Source organism: Drosophila rhopaloa, unplaced genomic scaffold, assembly GCF_018152115.1.
Source record: "Drosophila rhopaloa isolate 14029-0021.01 unplaced genomic scaffold, ASM1815211v1 contig_163, whole genome shotgun sequence".
Taxonomy (NCBI): Eukaryota; Metazoa; Arthropoda; class Insecta; order Diptera; family Drosophilidae; genus Drosophila; species Drosophila rhopaloa.
Window position 1 is genome coordinate 13984164 of NW_025335043.1, and position 23036 is coordinate 14007199.

Here is a 23036-nt window from a genome sequence, read left to right on the forward strand (position 1 = left end):
TCTAGATAACTATTGTTTTCCAATAAAATAGTCACTTTTCATTTTTGAAATGTAGAGCTGCCAGATCGCTTAAAAATACTGCTCACATAAACCAAACCAGGGCTGACTAGGCTTAGCTTCCAACTTAATCCACCAGAGGGAGCCACTGTTAAAGCGCCAGAAATTCAAATTTGAATTCAAATTTATAGGGAAACTAAAAAGGAAACTACATGAATTATAATGATTTAATAGTAACAAAATACAAAGTTTAAATCAATCTGTCTTGAAAAATGTCACCCAGCACAGCTGTGTCATCGATCAAGCGCCAGCGCCGTCAAACACTTTTCACACCGATAACGAACGCCCCACTCCACACTTCACACTTTATACCTCATACTCAACTCTCAGCACTCAACACTCAGCCATCAACAATCCGAAAGCGAGCGATTTGGCGGCAGGTGTGTGCCCTCAGTTGGTCGCAGCAATTCGTTGGCATCGGTCGTGTTTGTGGATCCCCGATACAGAGTGCCGATATCACTTACTATACCTCACTCGCACGGAATCGAATCGCGGCGAACGCTTATCGCGGCAAAAGAGTAATTTGTGATACCTGTCCGCCGTGTATTGGCTTGTTGGAGCGCTACGCGCTTAAGTGGTGTTAATTTTTTATTAATTATTATCGTATTTATTACCCAACGAAAGTGAAGTGCGAAATCGCTCGGCCTCAAGTGCCCGGCCATACGTGCAAAGCCCGTAAATAAATTACACAGCCATATAGCCGTGATCCTTCTTCCCCTTTTGCAACCCACTCATCACTGATAATGCAAGCGGACTCCGCCTGATCGATTTGGAGTACGAGTGCGAGTGCTGGTGAGTGTGATTTACAGACCATTAGCACACTATCAACAGCACATTAGACAAATTGCTAAATTAGCTGCTGTTTTTTCGCAGCCGTACAAATAGCACTGCTCGAATCTCGAATCCCGAAATCCGAAATTCCTCACACCCTTCCTCGTTTGTACTTTTTTGTGGCTCCGATAAGCGACGCCCGTCAATTGACTGATTCCCTGCCTAGTGGGGATTTTGTTGCTGGCTAATTGTTTGATCTGATAATAGGTGATACGATTGTCACCAGACAGCCTCTGATTGTGGATAGCTGCCACCGAAAATGATCCCGCTGGAAACTGTGTGAATCCACTCCCAACCGATTTGACCCGCCCCCCAAAATGGACTCCTACTTCGACTCGGCCATCGAGTACAACCGCACCAATCCCATCAGCTTGGCCAGGAGCAGCGAGCAGGCCCAAACCGTTCAGAACGAGAAGAACTGGGAATGGTCGTACCTGGTGGTGAGTGCATCATTTCTTTTGGGTGGGTCCAACTCTTTAGCCCATGGAAATAGTAGCGGTGGAAAGTTTCGTTCGGGCAACACTTTATCTTTATGTGCAATAACACAATCTTTATAAGTTGACACTCAAATCTCAATTAACCATATTGCAACCGAATGCAAAATTCCTTTAAATTGCAGATCATATAATACTGTAATGGGCATATTGTTATTTATTACATTTATCTTGCCAGGTCTTGTAGTAATTAAACAACCTGTAATAAAAAATTGTAATTCTTGTTTCTGTTGTGACAAAACAATTTGGGAAAAAATACTATCCACATTGATTGACTCCCAAAGACTTAAACAAGTATTGATTGTATTACTGACGGTTTTTTTTTAACGTCCAGCCGATAAGAAATTCTCAAAAGGCCCATTCGCTCATACTCCTATTAAGGTTAATGATGACAACTATATTAGCAAAGTACTAAGGCATTATAAGTGCGACGTTAGCAATAAACTTAATCTTAGTCTGAGAGAAGGGCATTAAATGTATCTATATTGTTTTCGTTTTAAGAAAACTATTTAATTCTTTTAAGGCTGTTTATTTCGTTTCCTAGAAAATACTTCTATGATGAAGATTTCTTACAAGAAAAGGCGTAAAAAAATAAAACCTTTATTAGTTTTGTCCGGTTAAAGTATTTCACGTGCAATCAGCTTAATCCTCAGATAAATAAACTTAATCTTTTTAAAAGAGAAGGGCATTAAATATATCAATAAAGTGGGTAAAAAAGGGTTCTTTCCCGTCGTTGTTCATCACAATGCTTACTTTTCGACGCCAAGAATTTTTGCTTTAGGAAATATACTTTTATGTTCCCCCAACTCCCCTGTAATAACCTAAATCCCCCAGAAAAAATGTCGCAACCTGGAGCTGGAGGAGTCGTACGACCTGTACATGCGTCGATTGCGAGTGGGCTACCTCTCCCTGTTCATCTTCATCCACGTGGCCGTCACCCTGATCCACACACTGCTCCTACTGACGGCGCCGGAGATCAAGTACGTGTACGTGGACATGGTGGCCTACATGTGCTCCGGACTGGTCATCTGGTTGGTGCTCTCCGTGAACTTCCGCAGCGAGCTGGTGAGCAAGCACGGATGGGTGGTCTATGCCACATCTTGGCTGGCGGTGTGTGTGATGGTGCTGATGGACATCGGCCTGAATGTGTACCATGCCACCAGCCACAACGACATCCTGAATCCGATCTACGATGCGTACACGCTGTACGCCATTTACATGTTCATGCCGGTGCCGTATCTGCTGCAACCCTTTGTCCTGGGCGCAGCAGTTACCTTCTGCTACATCGTGAACTATAGTTTTGTGATCACCGCCAAGGACGACAATCAGATGCACAGCATCCTGAACGAGGCCATCTACCTGAGCTGTGTCAATCTCCTGGGCATTTTCTTTCGCCTCATGAGGGACATAGCGCTGCGTACCACCTTTCTGGATCGCAGGCAGTATGTGGAGGAGAACCTGCTGCTGCGGTATGCCAGGGATCAGGAGAGGAGCCTGCTGCTGAGCATCCTGCCCGCCCAGATCGCAGATCGCCTGCAGGAGGATGTGAAGAACCGCATCGAGCGGTCCAAGCAGCAGCACCAGCAGCAATCGCAAGTGGATCTGCGCAGGAGTGCGGACAGCCAGACGCTCAAGCGATGGCGACAACCGGATCATGGGTGAGTTTGGATCACAGAGTGTTTATATATAATCTATCCAGCTATATAATCTATCCGTCTATATAATCTATCCATCTATATAAGCTATCAATCTATGTAATCTATCCATCTACCCATCTATATAATGTATTCATCTATATAATCTATCCATCACTATAATTTTTCCATCTATATAATCTTCCATCTATATAATTTATCCATCTGTGTAATCTTTCCATCTATATAACCTGTCCATCTATATAATCTATCCATCTACTTAATCTATCTATCTATATAATCTATTCATGTATATAATCTATCCGTCTATAGTATCTATCAATCTAAATAATCTATCCATCTATATAATCCATCCATCTATACAATCTATTCATGTATATAATCTATCCATCTATCCAAGTATATAATCTATTCATCTTTATAATCTATCCATCTTTATAATCTATCCATTTATATAATCATGAATACAGCACCCTCTTTATTGAACCGCACGAGGATGTGACAGTGCTCTATGCAGACGTGGTCAACTACACCCACTTGACAACCACTCTGGATGTGAAGAAGCTGGTGGAGGCACTGCACGATCTCTTCGTGCGCTTCGACATCGCCAGCGAGGAGTACAATGTTCTCAGGATTAAGTTCCTGGGGGATTGTTACTACTGCGTGGCTGGACTGGCCAATCCAAATCCGGATCATGCCAAGTGCTGTGTCGATCTGGGACTGCGAATGATCAAGGACATTCGCGATGTGAGGTGAGTACATTTACAAATCATTAAACTCATTAGCCAAGTTGTGATTAGTCACTACTGATTGTCCGCATTTTATTTTGCCGGATGAACGCTGTGATTATTGATAACGATTAGAGAGGCCTTTAATCAAATCTAACATAATGAAATTAAAGGAATTTCAAGTGTGTGTATCAGAGAAATAAGGGCGTGACATGAAAATGCTTAAATCAGATTTTCTACTTTCTTGTTTTGCATTTAACCATTTTAAAAGAAATTTCATTTTGCTTAAAAAAGTGAAGTCATAACTATTACTCGTACTTTATCTTTGATAAGACATATGAATGGAACTGAATACTTTATTGCTATGCCAAAGGTAAGCATTCAATTTATACCTATAATTATTCTGGGAATTTTAAGTTAGCAAAGGCCATGATTAAAAATTGTTTTAACAGGGAAAATGTTATTAACTCATTCAATATTTCCTTAGGGAGAAGCGACATCTGAACATCGACATGCGAATTGGTGTCCATTCCGGCGATGTCCTTTCGGGCGTGATTGGAGCTGCCAAGTGGCAGTTCGACATCTGGTCGAAGGACGTGGACATTGCTAATAGACTGGAGGCCACAGGAGCCACCGGACGAGTGCATGTGAGCCAGAAGACTTTGTCCCTGCTGGATGGCGAGTACTTCTACGAGGATGGCACCGAAAAGGCTCGAGAGGATCCGGTGCTGCAGAAGCACGGCATTCGCACCTTCCTGATCAAGACACTGCGCGTGAGTATTCCCCGGTCAGCCACTGTGATCCCCGCCAGCTTTATGACATCGAACCGAAAGTTGTAGGCCCCCATGCACGACCCACGTCGCAGGATGAGGGAGCAGCAGGCCAAGAAGCTGAGCGAGGCCAGCAAGGCCAACTTCATGCACAACTCCACGCTCCATCAGTACAACCAGGTGCGCAACCAGGCCAAGCTGGAGATGTGCCGCGAGCTGGACAAGATGCCCATTGGCCGGATACAGTGAGTGCTTCTGCAGGGTTAGCAATCGTTCTTAAATTCCTATCCCCTTCCAGGCTCACCAAAGTGTTTCGGAGGAGCACTCGCCTCACCCAGGACGAGATCGAAGAGGAGACCTTCCGGCGCAACATTAGCTCCTGCTGCCTGTTCTTCCGCATCCGCAACTGGGAGTTCCAGTACATGCAGGAGCCGGACGTGATGCTCAAGTACAGCATCGCCCTGTCCTGGGCCATCTACATGGGTCTGCTGTCCATTCAGCTGCTGAGCAAGGAGTAAGTTCATCCCATTCCCAAAGAGAATAGTTAATCACTCATAGAATCCCCTTTCAGTGCCCGCTATCACTACTGGTTCATAGACGGCACCACCATAATCCTGCTCACCATGCTGCTGATCATCTCGTGGTACAAGAAACTCTGGATCATGTACATGTCGGATGCGGATGTGTCTTCCCCAAACGGCAGACTCAGTGGGTTCCTCTTCCGCCTGTCAGATGAGATGCAGCGCAACGTGGTCATCCGGATCGTGATTTACTTCCTGATCATTTTTTCGTACTGCGCCGTGGCCATAATGCAAGTGTTGGGATGCAGCAGGGATGACGACTATGCGGATCTGGAACCCAGTTACGAGGAACGAGTGCAGTGCTTTCATCCTTGGGTGGGAAGGTCCCCAAAATGTATCAAATGAAAGTGCTAATCATTACGTTCCCCCATTTATCTTTAGATCCTCACCAACTGCATGACCCTGATCATTGGCATGTCCTTCCTGTTCACACGGATACCCTTCATCGTCAAGTCCTGTTTCTCAGCCCTCATAATGTTGGCCTATTCGGGACTGGTGGTGTTCGAGTTCAACATCATCTACGCCAGCAGTCCCTCCACAAATGTCAACTTCAATGCCAACTTTTCGCACACCCTGCTGATGCTCATCACTTTGGGCATTTTCCATCTGATGGAGCGTCAAACGGAGTTTATTGCCAAAGTGGATTACAAGTAATGTCTGGAACTCCATATATAATGTCTTCTAACATATAATTTATTCAACAGCTGGAAGCGGCAGCTGATGAAGAAGCAGGAAGATGCTTTAATCACCAATGACACAATTAAAGTGCTACTAACCAACATTTTGCCCACGCATGTTGGTGGGTTTTTGCTCTACCTAAGTTGGTGACCCATTCTCATACATTTAATTTCCCCCTCCAGCCGACTTTTACCTGTCCAATCAACTGCAGAACGAACTCTACTACGAGGAGTACGACAATGTGGCCGTAATGTTCGCCTCGATCAAGAACTTTGACACCGACAAGATCGGACTGCGAGTGCTGAACGAGATTATCTGCGACTTCGACGATGTGGTGAGTAGTCTCCCAAAAGTTTCGGTGGATCCCCAACAAAAATAAAACGCCTAAATTTAGTAAATTCGTAACTTTGTATTGCAATCTTATCAAATCGTAATGGAATGAAGTGCGTTATATCCAAAGTGTGGGTTGAATTAGATAATAGTGAATATTTATCTAGTCTTTCGAGATAAATGGTAGTAGGTTTCAATCAAAGGGGAACAGTAATACCAAACAAATAACGCTAAAATAGTTTAAAGTAATGGGTACTACAACTAATTAGTACTGTACTAAGTTATGGTAATTTCTTAAAGCTTAAACTTAGAGACATTCTTTTGGTTTTTGGACAATGCAGAAAATAAGTTCCTTTTAACCTAAGTTTGTGGTTTTAAGGTGAATGGCCTTTAATATATGGTTCCCTTTACTATCTGCCAAGAAAATAATAGATTTCTAATGATCTATTGAATTGCAGAAATAATTATACTTATTATTAAGGAATAGCAGTTATTATATTAAAATTAATTATATTTAGAAATAATTGGTCAATACACGAAAACAAGGTTTAGTTACTACAACTGTCTATAATGATTATTGAGATTAAAGTAATACATTTAACCATTATTTCCTTCCTCAGCTGAACAAGTACTCGCAGTCCTTGCGGGTGGAGAAGATCAAGGTGGCCAACTGGACGTACATGGCGGCCTGTGGCCTGGACGTGTCCCGATCGGAGCAGGTGAATGCCCCCCAGATGAAGTTCCGCAACGTGTCGCTGATGCCGAACGGGCGGAGGAGTCGCTACGATGGTGCCCGCACCTCGAACACGGACGGAGTGCAGCGGGTGCCGTACGGAAACGGGAGCAACATAGCCCTGGATCTCGACCTGGAGCGGGGTCAGTACGAGGGCAATGTGGTCACCAGTGGGCCGCGGATCAGTGCCACCCAGAATGTGGGCAGTAGCAACGAGGTGGTGCGGGTGATGGCCGAGTTTGCCTTGGATCTGATGCGCACCATGCGGCGCTTCAACACGGAGAACATGCAGACGGAGTACGAGGGCAGCACCGACTACGGGATGCTCCGGATCGGGATCTCGCATGGAAGGGCCATGGCCGGCGTGGTGGGCATCTCGAAGCCGCACTACGACATCTGGGGCAATCCCGTGAACATGGCCTCGCGCATGGACTCCACTGGATTGCCTGGCCGGATTCAGGTCACCGAGAACACCGCCTTGAAGCTGCGCGAGTTCAACATCCAGTGCAACTACCGGGGCATGACCTTCGTCAAGGGGCGTGGCAACATACCCACCTACATCATCGGCACCGACAGCGATTACCAGTTCCTGCCACATCGTCCACCTGCGTTAAAAAAAGAAGACTAGCTGAATTTACCACAGATTAGACCTAAGACATTCGTGTATATACATACCATAGACTTAAATGGTCGCCTTTTTTAGGTGGATCTAAGGTAATATTTAATTTAAATCAATGTTGGAACACAGAAAGGGGTTGCATTAATAAAATTACTATTAAATGTGCGCAAAAAAAATAAGAGCAATTTGATTGCATGTATCTTTAATTTGGTTGCTTCATTTATAGAAGCAAAAGCAATCTAAAATACTATACCAAAGGTTTTAAAGCGTTAATTGAATCTGAAAATGTATGATTCTAAAATTAATAACACGTTTTGCTTTACCTTTTAAGTCTAAAATTTGTGAAGCACTAATATAACCAATTAAATTAAAACTCTATTGATAAACACCTGCAAAATGGATTTATCAGGCAACAATGAGAATGTGATGGACTATCGTTCGCTGGGCAACATGCCCGGCTTGGAATGGAAACTCCTGCGGGTCTGTATGTCTGCAATTGAAATAAAACTCAAATATATAATTAAAATTAACATTGAATTTCAGGTCAAGTGTCGGGAGTTGCGTTTGGAGGGTCCTTACCATCGGTATCGCCATCTGGTTGCAGTGGCCATTGTGACCCAAGTATTCATTGTCATCGAAGTTTTGATGCTCATTCATGTGATTCTGCTGTTCAGCGTGGTCAAGGTGGGATTGATACCCTGTAAAATACCCTGAGGTTTCCTAGAACTTATTTGCAGAATTTTGATTTGATCACGGTGCTGCCCAATTTTTTTGTGATCTTGCTCACTCCTGTTATTCTGATGGGCTGCAGGGATTCCAATGTGGAGCACTACGACTTTATTGCCACTTTGTGCAGCTGGTTGATGGCCTTCCTCCTCGCTGCATCGGGTTTGTAATTACTTAAAGATGACTAGCCATAAATCAGACCTCTTCCTTTCCAGACTTGATAATGCCACTTTGTTATTTTACCTCTTTTTCGCTGATGCCAAATTACGACCATGTGGTGATCGTCTTGATTTACTTGATGTTTCCAATTGTCTTTCTGGAAAACGGAAGGGAATACCTTTTGGGCCTGGCCATTTCCCTGGTGTACTTCTGCTACATGGTGTGGATGCAAATGGGCAGCAAGGACAACAAAGTTTGGGAGCTGACCGTCTATGCGACGTACCTCTTTTTTCTGAACATGACATGCTTGTTCTTCACCGGATTTCGTGAGTATTACATGAGAAATGGGCTCCTCAGTCGCTACCAATTGTTGTACCAGGACATGTTATTTCAGGTGACCGAAATACACCTTCCGTTTTATATCCCTGTTAATCCCTGATTGCTTCTCCAGATGACAATGAAAAAGGAAAAAGCTTTGCTAGACTCGATTATGCCTTTTTCGCTGGCGCGCACCTTGCAAGATGCCATCACCTCGCACATCGAAGAAAATCCATCTAATTTAGTGCCTTTTCCCAAGACACGGTGAGTTTAATGACTTGGGAAATGGGATTATGTTGATGGGAGTACAATCCACAGCCATCTGTTTGTGGAACCGCACCCGGAGGTGTCCATTCTGGAGGCCGATATAGTCAACTTCACGCGACTGACCACCACAATGGAGGTGCCGGAACTGGTGGCCATCCTGCACGAGCTCTTCGTCAGCTTTGACCTGGCTGCCAATCGGAACAGGGCGACGAGGATCAAGTTCCAGGGGGATTCCTACACCTGTGTCACCGGCATCCCCAGCTACTTCCCCACCCACGCCAATGCCTGCGTGGATCAGGCTCTGGACATGATTAAGGTGAGTCGGGAGGTGAGCCAGCGTCGCAACCGGACGATCCAGCTGCGGGTTGGAGTGCACTCGGGGGAGATCCTGGCGGGGATAATTGGGCACACCAAGTGGCAGTTCGACATCTGGTCGAAGCACGTGAACATCGCCAATCGGCTGGAGGGCTCTGGACTTCCGGGAATGGTGCACATTTCCAGTAGAACGTTGGGTTTGCTGGACAATCACTATGTGTACGAGGAGGGAACCGAAATGGCCAAGAGTGATCCTCTCATCCAACGGGCCAATCTTAGAACCTACCTAATCCACAGTCGACTGCCCGACTATGTGGAGCCCGAGGACTTGGAGATGGACAGATTTTCGCTGAACGAATACCGTCCTAGTTTCAGCAACGACTACGAAGATATCCAGGTGAAGGCGCAGCGCGAAATGATTCTCGAGGTGGAGCACATGCCGGTGAACCGGATACAGACATGCAAGTTCAGACGCACCGCAAAGGATCCGAGACAGGACATGAACGAGGAGTACCTCTTCAATCTCCAGTCCTACTTCTTGTTCACCACCTTTCGCAGTTGGAGGACGGAGTGGTCCTTCAGCCAGCGGCCGGATCTCCTCATTAAGTACAGCCTGGTGTTGGTGGTCTTTGCCGGAGTAACGATCCTGTCCATGAACCTATTCGAACAGTGAGACGAGCTTGAATGGGGTGTTTAAAATGCAAATCCTTTGACTTTCTGATTCTCAGGATCGATGCGGTGTACTATAACATATTGTTCTGGTTGCTTTTCATCCTAGTGTCGGTCCTTTTGGTGGCCACCTATAAGAAGGTCTGGCTGCGAGGACGTCGACTCACGCCCCTGTCGCAACCCTCCTTCTTCCTGAGTCGCTGGCTGGTGAAGGTATCCGATCTCATCGAGCAATCGATTTTCGTACGGGTTCCCCTGGTGTTAGTAGTGCTGTCTATCCTTTATGTCATGTCCTCGCAGGCAGTGGTGAGTCTGTGCTCCGTATAACTAAGCCCGAATAGCTACTCATCATCGCACATCGCAGTTCTGCTGTGAAATATCCAAGCTCGAGGTGGAGATTATTGACTCCGAGCTGCACAACTTTCAGCCAGCTATGATTTGCTTCCTGCCCTGGGTAGGCATATCGAGTGAAACCTATTGAATCGCAGGAATACAGATTGCTACATCCCAACAGGCAGTGACTTATGCGGTGGTAATTGTACTCAGCCTATTGTTGGTCCTCATCGGCGTTCCGCTGGTGATTAAGTTGGCCGTGGGATTCGCCATCCTGGGCTGTCACGTGGTCACCGTCCACGCCTACTACGGATTCGCCTTCGAGCGATCGGAAACCACGAACGTGGGCGTGGAGTCCAGCCTGGCCCACACCTGGTACGTGGCCACCTTCTTCATCCTGGTGGTGGTGCGCGAAGGATACCTCAACTTCGTCGTGAAGGCCACGTACTTGTAAGTGGATGGATGCTAGATTAAACATATACTATTATGTATTTTTCAGCATGCGCATCTCTTTCGAGAAGAGGCTCCAACAGACCAAGGTGAAAACGCGCACCATTTCCACCATTATGGCCAACATCCTGCCTGCCCACGTGGTGGAGGTCTTCAAGGATCGGAGGCGCAGTGATCAACTGTTCTACGAAAACTTCACCCAAGTTGCCGTGATGTTCGCCACCATCGAGAACTACGAGGCGGATAGATCGGGACTCCGGGTTCTGCACGAGATCATCTGCTACTTCGACGACCTCCTGGTCAACTACCAATTGCGCTACAAAATCGAGAAGATCAAGGTGATGGGCTGGACCTACATGGTGGCCTGTGGCCTGGACGTGGACCACTACACGGACATCTCCACGAATCTCATTTGGAATGTTACGCAGAAATCCTGTAATTGTTGAATTTACTATAATTAATCACATTAACTAATATAAGTTAAGCGCTTTATGTGATTCTGGCTTTCTATTTTTCATTCCTAGCTAGCATTCGCTTTGCCCCAATGGACGATGATGAGATAGTCAATCCGGGTATCTCCAGGCGACCCTCCCTGCCAACTTTAAACAACCTGGATGATACGGTCCTGACCATGACCGAATTCGCTTTGAACTTATTACAGATAATGCGTGAGATTCGGTCTAATGGAATACTCTTGCAATACGACTCCACGTTGACTGGCAGCCTGAAAGTTGGTGGGTTCTTTTGTATACTTCTGTTTATTTATTTATAATCCAATCTTTTAATCCAATCAGGCATTGCCCATGGACCCGTGATGGCCGGCGTTGTTGGACTGTCGAAGCCGCACTACGACATCTGGGGTCATACTGTGAACATGGCCTCCCGAATGAGTTCCACGGGTGTGCTGAATGCCATTCACGTGACCCAGGACACCTCGAAAATCCTGCAGAGCTTCAACATCCGCTGCAATTACCGGGGACAGACGCAGGTGAAGGGCGTGGGCGAAGTGCCGACCTACCTGGTGGACTTGGACCAGAATCTGGAGTTCAAGCCCCACTTCCAGAATGACAATTCGCCCCACGAAAGCCTAATCTCCGTGGAATTGGTGGACGAAAAATAACTAGAAGCGAGAGCCATTAGCTAAATTGTTGTTATTCAGATTAAGAGAAGCAGTAAAGTAAATCAAGGCACTGGTATTATTTAAAATGAATGCTTTACTTTGTCTAGTTTTCGGGAAAAACTAGAATAATATAATATATTGATGTTAACATCTGGTAGTCTCTCAAAAAGTCAACTATTTTTTTTGGTTTTCTGATAAAAACTATAGTAAATATTGGTCAAATGTTCGAATGGCATACCTCGTTGAATTCGTTATAAAATTTCCCATCGATTGGTATTCTCAGCTAAAAATTTTTATTTTGGCCCAAAATTGGCAAAAAATCAAGTGTTACCCCTCATGAAATATGCGAAAATCGGTCAAAAAATAAAATTTACCAAATCCACATGGAATTCATTGTATGGGCTCTCAGCTGCTCAAAACAGTCATTCTTTTGGCTGTGCGGCCCATTTTGGCAAAATTACAACAAAAAACGCTGAAAAAATGTGTCTTAAATATATGTTTTTGATGGGCAAAATCCAGAAAAAACAGCCCGATTTTTCAGTTTTTTAATAAAAACTCTTGGAAATAATGGTCGTATCTTGGAATGTCATACCTCGTTGAATTCGTTACAAAATTTCCAATCGATTGGTATTCTCAGCTAAAAAATTATATTTTGGCCCAAAATTGGCAAAAAATCAAGTGTTACCCCTTATGAAAAATGCGAAAATCGGTCAAAAAATAAAATTTACCAAATCCACCTGGAATTCATTGTGTAGGTTCTCAGCTGCACAAAATAGTCATTTTTTTGGATGTGGGCCTTATTTTGGCAAGGCTACGGCAAAAAACCCTTAAAAAATGGGCGAAATCCAAAAAACAGCTCGATTTTTAAGTTTTTTAATCAAAACCATTAGAAATAATGGTCTGATCTTGGAATGTCATACCTCGCTGAATTCGTTACAAAATTTGCAATCCAATGGTATTCTCAGCTCAAAAATTTTATTTTGGCCCAAAATTGGCAAAAAATCAAGTGTTACCCCTTATGAAAAATGCGAAAATCGCTCAAAAAATAAATTTTACCAAATCCACCTGGAATTGATTGTATTGGTTCTCAGCTGTACAAAACAGTCATTGTTTTTGCTGTGCGTGTTATTTTGGCAAAGTTACAACAAAAAAATCTTTAAAATATGTGTGTTTAAATATATGTTTTTGATGGCCAAGATCCGGAAAAAATTAGCTCGATTCTTCAGTTTTTTGTTCAAAACCCTGGGAAATAATGGTCTAAAGTTTTAATTTCAATAAATTTCCAATCGATTTTAAAAACAACAAAAAAATTTTTTTTTTTGCTGTTAAAACACATTTATTTATTTATTATTTATTTGACAAGCGCACTGCTACTTAAATGGCAACTTATTCTAATCAGTCTTAACAAAAACATTGACGAATATGTTATGATGTTATGGTAGCTGCAGCCCAGAATTATGCTTCAAATAATAAAAACTTTTAGCTAAAAATTTGAATTTTTTTTAATTTGTCTGGGCCACAGAACTATTTTTTTGCAACCAGGAGGAACCATTATTCCCATTATTCTAATAAATAAATAAACACTTAAAGCTGTTTTTCTTTATAGGCATAAAAGACAGCCATTATACTATTATCTCTCTTCAAATTTAGTTTTCTTGCCTTCTCTCCTTACTTGATGATTTAAAATCAATCTCTTTTGCTTCACCAGTCTGGAATCAAGAGTAGTCAAATAAAATAGTTCTGACTGAATCAAATGTTGTTCACTCTGAATTTATACGCATCTTCTAAATGGATAACCCGTATTACCAAGAAGACGTGGTGGCCTACCGCTCACTAAGCACGATTAAGGAGCTGGAATGGCGGCACTTGAAGGTATATTCCGACTTGTCTCAAATAGTTTAACTACTTTAAGTTGTATTCCTAAAACGCAGAAGAAGTGTCAAAGTCTGCATCTGGAAATGGCCTGCTCTCGTCTTCGGGAGCTGGTGATGTTATTGAATGTGGGTCGCTTCATTTGGACCATTGAACTACTGATGGTCCTCCACATGATAATCTTGCTCGCCATAGTAAAGGTTGGCTAATCTCTTGTATTGTGTATCTTTCCCTGACAAAAAGACTCCTTTCTTTATTTTAGAATGTTGTATTGGTCTCATTGCTTCCCTATTTGGTGGTTATGCTCTTAACTCCTTTTATTATGCTAGGCAGCATTCATGATAACGTTGGGATCGTATTCAATACGGTTATCTCGTGGGTGATGGCAATTTCGCTTACCCTAATGGGTGAGCTGGTTATAACATGCTCTGTTTAGATAATTCTAAGTGTTTCTTCCCCGCAGATATTCTCTCTGACCTTTTGGGAGCCATCCACCATGGATCGCCGTATCCGATAGTACCCTGCTACGATCATGTGGTGCTGGTCTGTGTCTACATGACTCTACCCATCTCGTTTTTCAATGGCTATTGCGTTTATATCCTGGGAGTGACGGTCTCCGTTGTGTATTTCTGCTACGTTCTCGAGATGCAATACCTGAATAATCAGGTTTCGGTTGCCCTGCTCGCCTCCTATGCGATATACCTCTTCATCCTGAACCTGATATTTTGGTACTTCACCTTGATTCGGGAGTACAACATGAGATACTCAGTCGCTATCAGTTGGTATACCAAAGCATTGTCTATCAGGTATGTTATTTTTTAATGTATAGAATTGTAGTATACCCTATTTATTTCGCCTTGACCAGACGGTATTAAAGAAGGAGAATGCTCTATTGGAGTCAATCTTACCACGCAGAATGGTTCGCACCCTGCAGGAAGAAATCTTCAATCTTATCGAGGACCAGGACCGACATATCCCTCATCACGGGATCTGCTCACGGTGCGTATACGTTATAAATATTACTTTTATTTATTTAAATTTATTCAATTAACAACTTTTAAAGTAATGTTATAATAAAACAGTTTAAGTAGATCACTCTACCAGTTTTATTTGTTAAATTTCTCTTCTACAGAAAACTTTTTTTGGAGCCGTACCCGGAGGTGTCCATCTTGGTGGCCGACATGGTCAACTACACGCACTTCACCACCACTCTGGAGGTGCCGCAACTAGTGGAGATCCTCCACGAACTGTTTGTGAGCTTCGACCTGGCTGCCAATCGCAACCGGGCGATGCGGATCAAGTTCCTGGGCGACGCCTACAACTGTGTGGCCGGCATCCCCAACTACAACGCCGCCCACGCCTCCTGCTGCGTGGACCAGGCGCTGGAGATGATCCACATCACGCAGGACCTGAGCAGCCGGCGCAGTCTGTCGATCAACCTGCGGATCGGGGTGCACTCGGGAGAGGTACTAGCCGGCATCATCGGGCACACCAAGTGGCAGTTCGACATCTGGTCCAAGGACGTGGACATCACCAATCGGCTGGAGACATCCGGATTGCCGGGCATGGTGCACGTCTCCCAGAGGACACTGAGCATGCTGGATGAGCACTATGTGTTCGATGAGGGCACGGAGGTGGCCAAGAATGATCCCATTCTGCAGAAAGCGGGCATCCGCACCTACCTGGTCAGCAGCAGACAGCCGGATCCAATGGAGCCCGGAGACCTGGACAATGAATTCAGCAATGCCTCTATTAATTCTGGCCGTCTCAGCTACGGTGGCTATTACGAGGAGATCCAGGGCAAGGCGCACCGCGAGATGATGGACGAGGTGGAGCACATGGCCTTGGGCTTCAGCTACACCGAGTGCAAGCGACAGAGGTTCATCAAGAAGAGGACCTTAAGCGAGAAGTACATGCTCAATGCCCGGATCTACTTCATCCTGGGCGTATTTCGCAGCTGGAAAAGGGAATGGGCGTTTCACAGCCTTCCGGATCTGATGATGAAATACACCCTGCTGTGGGTGCTCTTTGCCGGACTGGCGATATTATGCATGAACTGGATCGTAACGTGGGTCTTTCTATGGCTAAAAATTATACCTACCTCTTACTTGTCCTCTTGCTCACAGACCCCAATATTTAAACCTCTTTGTCATGTTCGGCATTCTTCTGTTACTAGCGGTACTGTGTTTCCTGGCCGGCTACAAGAAGCTCAGCTTGCAGAGGAGGCAACTCACGCCCATGTCTCAGCCATCTTGCTTCCTAAGTCGCTGGCTGATCAGGATCTCGGAACTCATCGAGGAGTCGATTTTCGTAAGGGTTCCTGTGGCAGTTGTGGTGCTGCTCCTGCTCTACGTAATGGGCTCACTGGCAGTGGTGCGTAGTTCCTATTCCCTGAACCACTGGATACCTTCTTATTCGTCTACCATAGTTTACCTGCGATGTGGCCAAGCTGGAGCTGGGAATCATCGAAGCCCACCTGTATAACGAGAAGTCCTATGCAGAATGCTTTGGACCCTGGGTAGGTTATGTAAATAAAATACTCCTTTAAAAGTATTCTAATAACTCCTTTAGACTATAACCTACTGTGTGGTGATTGTGCTCAGTCTGTTGTTTGTCTTCATGGGCTGTCCGCACTTGATCAAGATGTTGGTAGGCCTTCTAATCCTTGGCCTCCACTTCTGCACTATTCACTACTACTACGGATTCGCCTTCGAGAGATCAGAGACCACAGATCAGGGTCTGAAAGCGGACTACGCGCACACCTGGTACCTGGTTGCCTTTTTTATCGTTGTGATTATTCAGGAACATCACCTCAACTACATGAGCAAGGTTTCCTATTTGTGGGTGATCGAAGATTATTCTATTTAAATCCCCAATAATACATCCTTTTTAGTATGCGCGTCTGCTACGAGGATACACACACGCAGACGCAGGACAAGCTGCGCTCCATCAAGATCATCATGGCCAACATTCTGCCTTCACACGTGGCGGAGGTGTACAAGGTGCGGCTAGCCAGCGATCAGCTCTACTACGAGAACTTCAACAAGGTGGCCGTAATGTTCGCCTCCATCGAGAACTTCGATGCGGACACGGCGGGTCTGCGGATTCTGCACGAGATCATCTGCTGCTTCGACGACCTCCTGGTCAACTACCAATTGCGCTACAAGATCGAGAAGATCAAGGTGATGGGCTGGACCTACATGGTGGCCTGTGGCCTCGAAGTGGAGCACTACACCGACTTCTCCATCGACATTCCAGTCAAGGCGCCCGAGACGGAATCGGAAGTGAGACGCAGATCTAGCGGTGATTTTCTGTTTGTATATGGTTTAACTCTTATTATATGCTATTTTATAGTGCTCACTGTTCATTTCGGAAGCACTGAGGATGATGAAATGAGCGGAGATACCGTCAGCCAGCCATACGCTCAAGTGCAAGATGCCGCCGTCCTGGTGATGACCGAATTTGCCTTGGATCTATTGCGAATCATGGACGATATCCGCTTTAACCATGTGTTTTCCGAGTATAATACTTTTATGAACGGCGGCCTCAAGATCGGTGGGCTTTCTAAAGTCCATTGGCAATACCTTCACCCTATATTTAATCCTCTTTTCCAGGCATCTCCCATGGACCTGTGATGGCCGGTGTCGTTGGACTTTCAAAGCCGCACTATGACATCTGGGGTCACACCGTCAATATGGCATCCCGAATGACCTCCACTGGACTGCTGGACAACATCCAGGTGACAAGGCACACGGCCAAGGTGCTGCGGCAGTTCAACATCCGCTGCAATTACCGGGCCCACACGGAAGTGAAGGGAGTGGGCAAGGTGCCCACATATCTAGTGGTGTTGGACAACAATCTGGTCTTCCACGAGCACGACCAAGTGAGCATGAGTATGAAGAGTTCAAAGAGCCTGCTCATTGAAAGTGGTCCACTACCATTTACGGTGAGCTACGTTCCTCCAAAGTCATCCACCTCGGAAGGTGAGTCAGAGGAGGCTGAGGAGGAGGCGGCAGAGGAGCAAGAGCACGACGAAGAGGAGGAGGAGAACGAGCTGGAGGAGCCGAAACAGGAACGCCAGAAGGGCGGCATCATCATCACCGGCGACTTGTATTAATATATATTTTTATTTAAGCATTTATAACACACATTGATAGATGTATTCGTACAGTTCAAAACAAATGTTCTTCTTGAGGTTAAATACGTTACGATTTGAGCACTCGCTGAAATCCTTGCCCAACTAGTGATCCAAGTATATACGTATGTGGATAATTCAGAATTATACATAGTCATTAAGTTATGTACTTGCTACAGATAATACACGCATCTCGACGAATACAAACAGCACGCATCTTAATCTTCATCTTCATTTCCATCGTCAACAAAAAAGCACCATACGTGTGATCAGGTTTCGGTTTCGTTTGGTTTTGTGCACAGTTTTGAGCTTAAGTAAGCATTGCAGCTGATTTGGGGCGTTTAAATAGTCCTTACTCGTTGACAGAGCTGGAGTTTAGCAGGGCGGTGTCCTCGGGAATGGGCTTTCGCTTATAGGCGGGCTCAGTGGCCAGGTAGACAACCAGAGCTCCAAATACGACGTACAGCACTCCGATCACATTGGCGAGGACACCAGCAGTCGGCAGGGAGGAATAGGGGGGATTTGTGCTAAAAAAAATAATTGTTATCAGATCCATCTACCAAACGTCTACTTTATACTTACACAGCGAAGATTGCCTTCTCGGTGAGTCCCATCAGAGCACTTGCGATGGCCAGAACGAAGCCAAACAGTCCGAAGTAGATGTGCAGCGGCATCAAGGCGATCCTGTAGTTCTCCCTTACACCTGGCGCCAAAAAGGCCACAAATCCGGCCACGTACTGCAGCGAGAAGACGATCACCGCCGACAATCCCAGCCACGAGTGCAGGGAGTACATATTGGGAATGGGCGGACTGGCCAGGTTGTGCGAATCGAAGACCGTCTTCAGGGCAATCACCGTCAGAATAAATGCAGCAATGTGGATGCCGGCGTGGGTGAGCTTCAGTGTCTTCTTGCGCGTGGTGCGGAAACCGCGATAGATCAGAATGGCTGTGGGATTACCAAAATTAATTTGCGATGTTCAATGGGAGTGGAGCCAACTTCTGCAGTGGCACCTCTTCCGCTGTCTTTACTCACAGTTGCCATACAAGTAGATGAAGCCAATGGTCATGAACAGCGGGTGCCAGTTGAACTCCAACTTTGGATTGGAGCTACCACCCAGTCCGCCAAAGTGCTGGCCAATCCAGGTGCCCACCAGGACGATCATCGTCAATCCACATAGCTGGGTCAGCACGTAGAGAACCTTGAAGTTAATCAGCGCCGGATCCATGTTGGCTTTGCTGCTGCCTGAAAATTCCAACAAATGGTTGGGATGAGATATAAATAGAAAACACTACGCATAGCACGCATTTTTGGCGATCTAATCGCTGAACTCATTCAAGGGTAGAGATATTGGGGGATTGGGGAGGTGGATTCCAGCACTTGTATATATTCCATATTTTTGGTTTATGGCCACTTGTAAGTAAACATTATTCAATTACATTTTCCACCTGTACTTAAATATATATTACCGGCCCAAACACTTGCTGATAACATACGACCAGAAGTTTACAAACTAAAAAGCTCCGTTGAACCCATTTTCATTCGTTATTAAAACAAACAGTTCCTTTGTCGCCAGCAATCCGATACTGCGATAAACAACATCTCAACATATCGTCTGGGTATAAATTAATGAAAAAGCCAGCTCCCAAGCACTCGGACACACCCACATGAAATCCTCTCTCATCGGGCTTAATTTGCCAAATTCATTTATGTTTGTTTGCACAACATTAATACTCGCCTGCGTTCTTTCCTACTTTATCTGTCTAGCAGGCGCAAAATTTTTATCAGCCTTTTTTAGAGATAGTCTCACCATCTGATATTAAATCGCTCTAAATAGCATCGTACATGAATGTACCTTCTGTTTGATGTTCCAGCATGACACATTAAATAAATTAAAAATTCTTTTCATTCAACTAAAAGTGCGGCTAGTGAAAGTATCCATATATTTGATAATTTTCAACTTTAGTTAAGTGAATGAGAGTAATATAGAGTCTTTACTCTGATTTTACCAAACAAACAAGTTCAAGCTCCCCTATCTAAAAATAAACTGTTATATTTAGCTAAATTTAATATATGCAGATAGTTTTACAATACGGAAAATACATTTTCTTGGCTACATATTATTTGCATATATTAAAGCGTAGGGAGAAATACATATTCTGCAGTTCCATATGGTCAATCATGGCATATGGACCAAATAAATATATTCATAAATAAGAATCTCCATTAAAATGAATGATTTCTTTAAATCAGACTGTCGTAATTTGTTTTCATTTTGCATTTCTCTTTATTTACGAAATAATATCCTAATAAATTTCAGGTTTATAACTTGCTTTGTCAAACCCGCAATATCGTAATCCTAAAAGATCATAAAAATTTTTTACTTAAATATTGTAAGTTATTCTCATAGACTTGTGCTCCTAAACTTAGGTGTAGATGCACTCGATAAGGGCTCGCTATCAGCCAATTTTGGTATGCAAATGATGTTTTAATTTCAACCCGGGCAAACTGCAAAAAAGCCAACCTGCGAGGTGTAAGCTTGTAAATTGACTGATAAGTGGGCCAGAGACAATTGTAGTTGGCAAGTCGCAATTATAAATGCTGGTAAATGGCAGCAGCCACGCGTCCCCTCAGTTGTTCAATGAGTTCGAGTGCTCTCCATTTGGCTCTGTTTTTTTATTTTGGGGACTCGGGTTCGTCTCGGGGCGAGTGAAATTAATTGGCATATTAATTGTGATTATGATTGTTAATTATTAGGGTTAAGTGGGCGTGCCAAAGACGCGCTGGCCAGCAAAGCGTTGCAGCAGATCGTGCGCAAAATTTGAAAGAAACAATCTATAGATACATGGGCGCACAGAAAGTAAAACCCGGGCAATAAGACGACGACTGTGGAAAAGCGTAAAAATTCGAAGACAGCAAAAGTAAAATAAATAAAGGCTGAAAAACTAAAGTGAAATTCAGCTAGTTGCCGATCGTGATGGTGAGTCGGTGAAAAGCGGGGAGGGAAGAGTGGGGGAGGCATTGCAGTCTCTCTTTCAGTGCGTTTTGCTTTAACTTTTACTAAAACTAAACACTCGAGTGTTTGCGGCTGGTGGCAGGTTGTTGGTTTTACTTGGCACTAATCAAACTTGAAGCCAAAATCCAATGCCATTCACTGTCTACCTGTTGATGTAGCTGTGGCTGTTGGTGTGGCCAATTCAATGCCAGCAATGGTTGTTGCAGGTTGCACTAGTTCTGCTGTTGCAGGTGTCACAGGTGTTGCTACTGTTGCTGGTGTCACTTCCACTGGCTTTTCCCCATTGGTCACGGCGATCACCGTCGTTGTGCTGGACACCGTTGTCGGTGACTCCTCCGGAATGGCGGGCTCCACCTGGACAACTCCGCTCTCCGGCTTTGTCGCCTGCTCCACGTCCGTATCCTTCGACATTGCCTGTGTACTGATTAATCAATAATTCACGAATGGTTCACAACAAAAACACATGCAATATTGGCCAGCGTTAATTGCCCTAAGACACAACAACACTAGCCTACTACACTAACTAACACGAAACGATAATCGAAAACAACCGAACACTTCGGCGTGCAATGCGCAACTGAATTTAAAGTTTTCCAGCCGCCGCCCGGCAATGGTTATGGAAAGCTTTTGCCCCACATGAATCTCTCGCATGCGATAATCTCACATATTGTTCAATTCGCTGTGGTTAATTGTTTGGTTTTTGATGCGGATTTGGATTCGGTTTCCAGTGGGGCTTGTGGGTGCCAAGAAATGCTGGTTAGTATGCCAGACCAGGTTGTTTGTTTCTGGTTGCATTCATTATTTTTTTTTGCATTTTGCATTCCTCTGGTCTATTCAAACTATTGTCAATGAGACGCATTTCAATCGAGACTTTGACTTTAATGTTCTATGCATATTAATGGGATAATGCAGTTGTACTTGTATATGACGAACTTAAAAGGATTTTTTTAATAAAAATGTATATTTATATGGATGTATCCGGTGTATACTTTTCGACCTGTTCTTATTTCTAAATCTAAGGAATTCCCCATTGTTATTTTTACTTTTGGTCCACAGCATTAGGTTATCACTTAATTTCAACTCAAATCACACGATATGTATTTTTAATCAAAAGAGAATTGGGTGAGTACTTTAAAGTCTTTCAGTGCAGGGACTTTAAATCATTTTATTTTAAAATATAGAAGCTTCACTGTATGTGCATTTTGACTCACCCAGTGAGAACAACATGGCGTATACTTGATTGATGCTTCACGCTGCTCTGATAATGATTGTGATTAATACTGCTTTTCTTATCTGTAGAGACCAATTAGGAGACTTTAAAACAATGACTCTCGAGTTTTTCACAATTTTTTGATGCGGATTGGGTTTTTTTTTCTACTGACGACACTTCTACGCACTTTACTTGTTGAACAAACTGCTTAAAATGCAGGAAGCTGTTTCACCCATATGGAGCAAAAAGGGAAAAGCGAAGTGAAAATTCTGCAAAGGCTGTGTGGGCGTGAAAGCCCTATAGGCCCACCCACTCCCCTTGTTTTGGGCCTTCCATTTGGCATTTCCACGAGCTTTTCCTTGAAAGCTCAGAACGGTGGAACCACTAACACACATGCAAACAAACATTCAAGCCCACAAACACACCACTACAGAAAAACCACCTGTTGGATATTAATGAAAGGCCGCCACCAAGTTATATTTACTTTCTAACTACTTTTAAAGATGCGGTTAAAAAACAGTGATTAAACTTACAGATTCGGTGTAAGTCCAAAAATTTATTTAATTTGAAAGAATTCCAAAATTAAACGCTTTTAACGGGAAATACAAGAACAAAAGCCGCAAAAACACAAAGAGATAATTTGGCAAAAACAAAAGAACCGAATGCTGTGTGATTTTTACTACGTCAGCATTTTATTAACTTGGTTAACTAAGCGTCTGGTTCATTGATATTTAATACACTTAAACATGACAAGGGCAAGGTCAAACTTTCACTGAGGAAGGAATTTAAAATGAAACACGATCTGCTTAACCGCTACTTTGCTTTGTTTTGATCTGTTTACTCATTTGGAAAAAGCGGTACAACCAGGGCTGCAGATCAGATTAAACCATTAAAGTTGAAAAATGTTTGAAATATTTGTATCAATTTTTATCCCGCTACCCTATTAGCCAGCCCTCGCTTAATACAATTTTT

At 44.0% G+C, this 23036-nt stretch overlaps 4 protein-coding genes across 11 annotated transcripts; 3 read left to right on the top strand and 1 right to left on the bottom strand.

Annotated features, from left to right (window-relative positions):
* Nucleotides 1-466: 466 nt before the first annotated feature.
* On the top strand, nucleotides 467-7642 carry LOC108047368 (adenylyl cyclase X E). 5 transcript variants are annotated; one of them, XM_017127519.2, is made up of 12 exons: nucleotides 467-849; nucleotides 931-1328; nucleotides 2217-3040; nucleotides 3508-3789; nucleotides 4253-4538; nucleotides 4605-4780; nucleotides 4834-5049; nucleotides 5107-5431; nucleotides 5498-5766; nucleotides 5821-5915; nucleotides 5977-6128; nucleotides 6745-7642. In XM_017127519.2, exons 2-12 carry the CDS (start codon nucleotides 1206-1208, stop codon nucleotides 7483-7485), a joined length of 3489 nt encoding a protein of 1162 aa, XP_016983008.1. In that variant the 5' UTR covers nucleotides 467-849; nucleotides 931-1205; the 3' UTR covers nucleotides 7486-7642. The 5 variants fall into 5 exon arrangements, with proteins under 5 accessions (XP_016983008.1, XP_016983007.1, XP_016983011.1 ...); XM_017127518.2 differs by having other exon boundaries at nucleotides 1096-1328; XM_017127520.2 differs by lacking the exon at nucleotides 467-849 and having other exon boundaries at nucleotides 857-1328.
* A 251-nt stretch (nucleotides 7643-7893) lies between these two features.
* On the top strand, nucleotides 7894-11919 carry LOC108047362 (adenylyl cyclase X E). Its single transcript, XM_017127508.2, has 12 exons — nucleotides 7894-7956; nucleotides 8020-8160; nucleotides 8214-8364; nucleotides 8418-8755; nucleotides 8813-8943; nucleotides 8998-9930; nucleotides 9990-10236; nucleotides 10295-10384; nucleotides 10445-10713; nucleotides 10763-11148; nucleotides 11238-11447; nucleotides 11508-11919. The coding sequence occupies exons 1-12, from the start codon at nucleotides 7903-7905 to the stop codon at nucleotides 11831-11833; spliced, it is 3276 nt and encodes a 1091-aa protein (XP_016982997.2). The 5' UTR covers nucleotides 7894-7902; the 3' UTR covers nucleotides 11834-11919.
* A 1702-nt stretch (nucleotides 11920-13621) lies between these two features.
* On the top strand, nucleotides 13622-17822 carry LOC108047353 (adenylyl cyclase X E). The gene is given in 13 exon segments (XM_017127499.2): nucleotides 13622-13705; nucleotides 13765-13905; nucleotides 13968-14112; nucleotides 14169-14465; nucleotides 14468-14511; nucleotides 14571-14704; nucleotides 14838-15773; nucleotides 15832-16078; nucleotides 16134-16223; nucleotides 16277-16545; nucleotides 16599-17008; nucleotides 17060-17260; nucleotides 17320-17822. Coding segments are annotated over 13 exon segments (3501 nt in total).
* On the bottom strand, nucleotides 17814-22911 carry LOC108047364 (plasma membrane ascorbate-dependent reductase CYBRD1). Of its 4 annotated transcripts, none has more exons than XM_017127511.2 (5): nucleotides 22598-22911; nucleotides 21001-21268; nucleotides 18874-19083; nucleotides 18423-18786; nucleotides 17814-18367 (listed from the first exon to the last, which is right to left on the bottom strand). In XM_017127511.2, exons 2-5 carry the CDS (start codon nucleotides 21263-21265, stop codon nucleotides 18193-18195), a joined length of 1014 nt encoding a protein of 337 aa, XP_016983000.2. In that variant the 5' UTR covers nucleotides 21266-21268; nucleotides 22598-22911; the 3' UTR covers nucleotides 17814-18192. The 4 variants fall into 4 exon arrangements, with proteins under 4 accessions (XP_016983000.2, XP_016982999.2, XP_016983003.2 ...); XM_017127510.2 differs by having other exon boundaries at nucleotides 21001-21275; XM_017127514.2 differs by lacking the exon at nucleotides 21001-21268 and having other exon boundaries at nucleotides 22598-22908.
* Nucleotides 22912-23036: the final 125 nt, after the last annotated feature.

What these genes read in the sequence shown, in the direction of transcription:
- LOC108047368 (XM_017127519.2), top strand. Translation starts at nt 1,206, where the DNA reads ATGGACTCCTACTTCGACTCGGCCATCGAGTACAACCGCACCAATCCC. An exon ending in AAGGACATTCGCGATGTGAG is followed by an intron (nt 3,790 to 4,252) that starts GTGAGTACATTT and finishes ATATTTCCTTAG; the next exon opens with GGAGAAGCGACATCTGAACA. An exon ending in ATTCAGCTGCTGAGCAAGGA is followed by an intron (nt 5,050 to 5,106) that starts GTAAGTTCATCC and finishes ATCCCCTTTCAG; the next exon opens with TGCCCGCTATCACTACTGGT.
- LOC108047362 (XM_017127508.2), top strand. Translation starts at nt 7,903, where the DNA reads ATGGACTATCGTTCGCTGGGCAACATGCCCGGCTTGGAATGGAAACTC. An exon ending in GAATGTTACGCAGAAATCCT is followed by an intron (nt 11,149 to 11,237) that starts GTAATTGTTGAA and finishes TTTCATTCCTAG; the next exon opens with CTAGCATTCGCTTTGCCCCA. An exon ending in GACTGGCAGCCTGAAAGTTG is followed by an intron (nt 11,448 to 11,507) that starts GTGGGTTCTTTT and finishes TAATCCAATCAG; the next exon opens with GCATTGCCCATGGACCCGTG.
- LOC108047364 (XM_017127511.2), bottom strand. Translation starts at nt 21,265, where the DNA reads ATGTCGAAGGATACGGACGTGGAGCAGGCGACAAAGCCGGAGAGCGGA. An exon ending in AGCCACAGCTACATCAACAG is followed by an intron (nt 19,084 to 21,000) that starts GTAGACAGTGAA and finishes TGGAATTTTCAG; the next exon opens with GCAGCAGCAAAGCCAACATG. An exon ending in GAGAAGGCAATCTTCGCTGT is followed by an intron (nt 18,368 to 18,422) that starts GTAAGTATAAAG and finishes TATTTTTTTTAG; the next exon opens with CACAAATCCCCCCTATTCCT.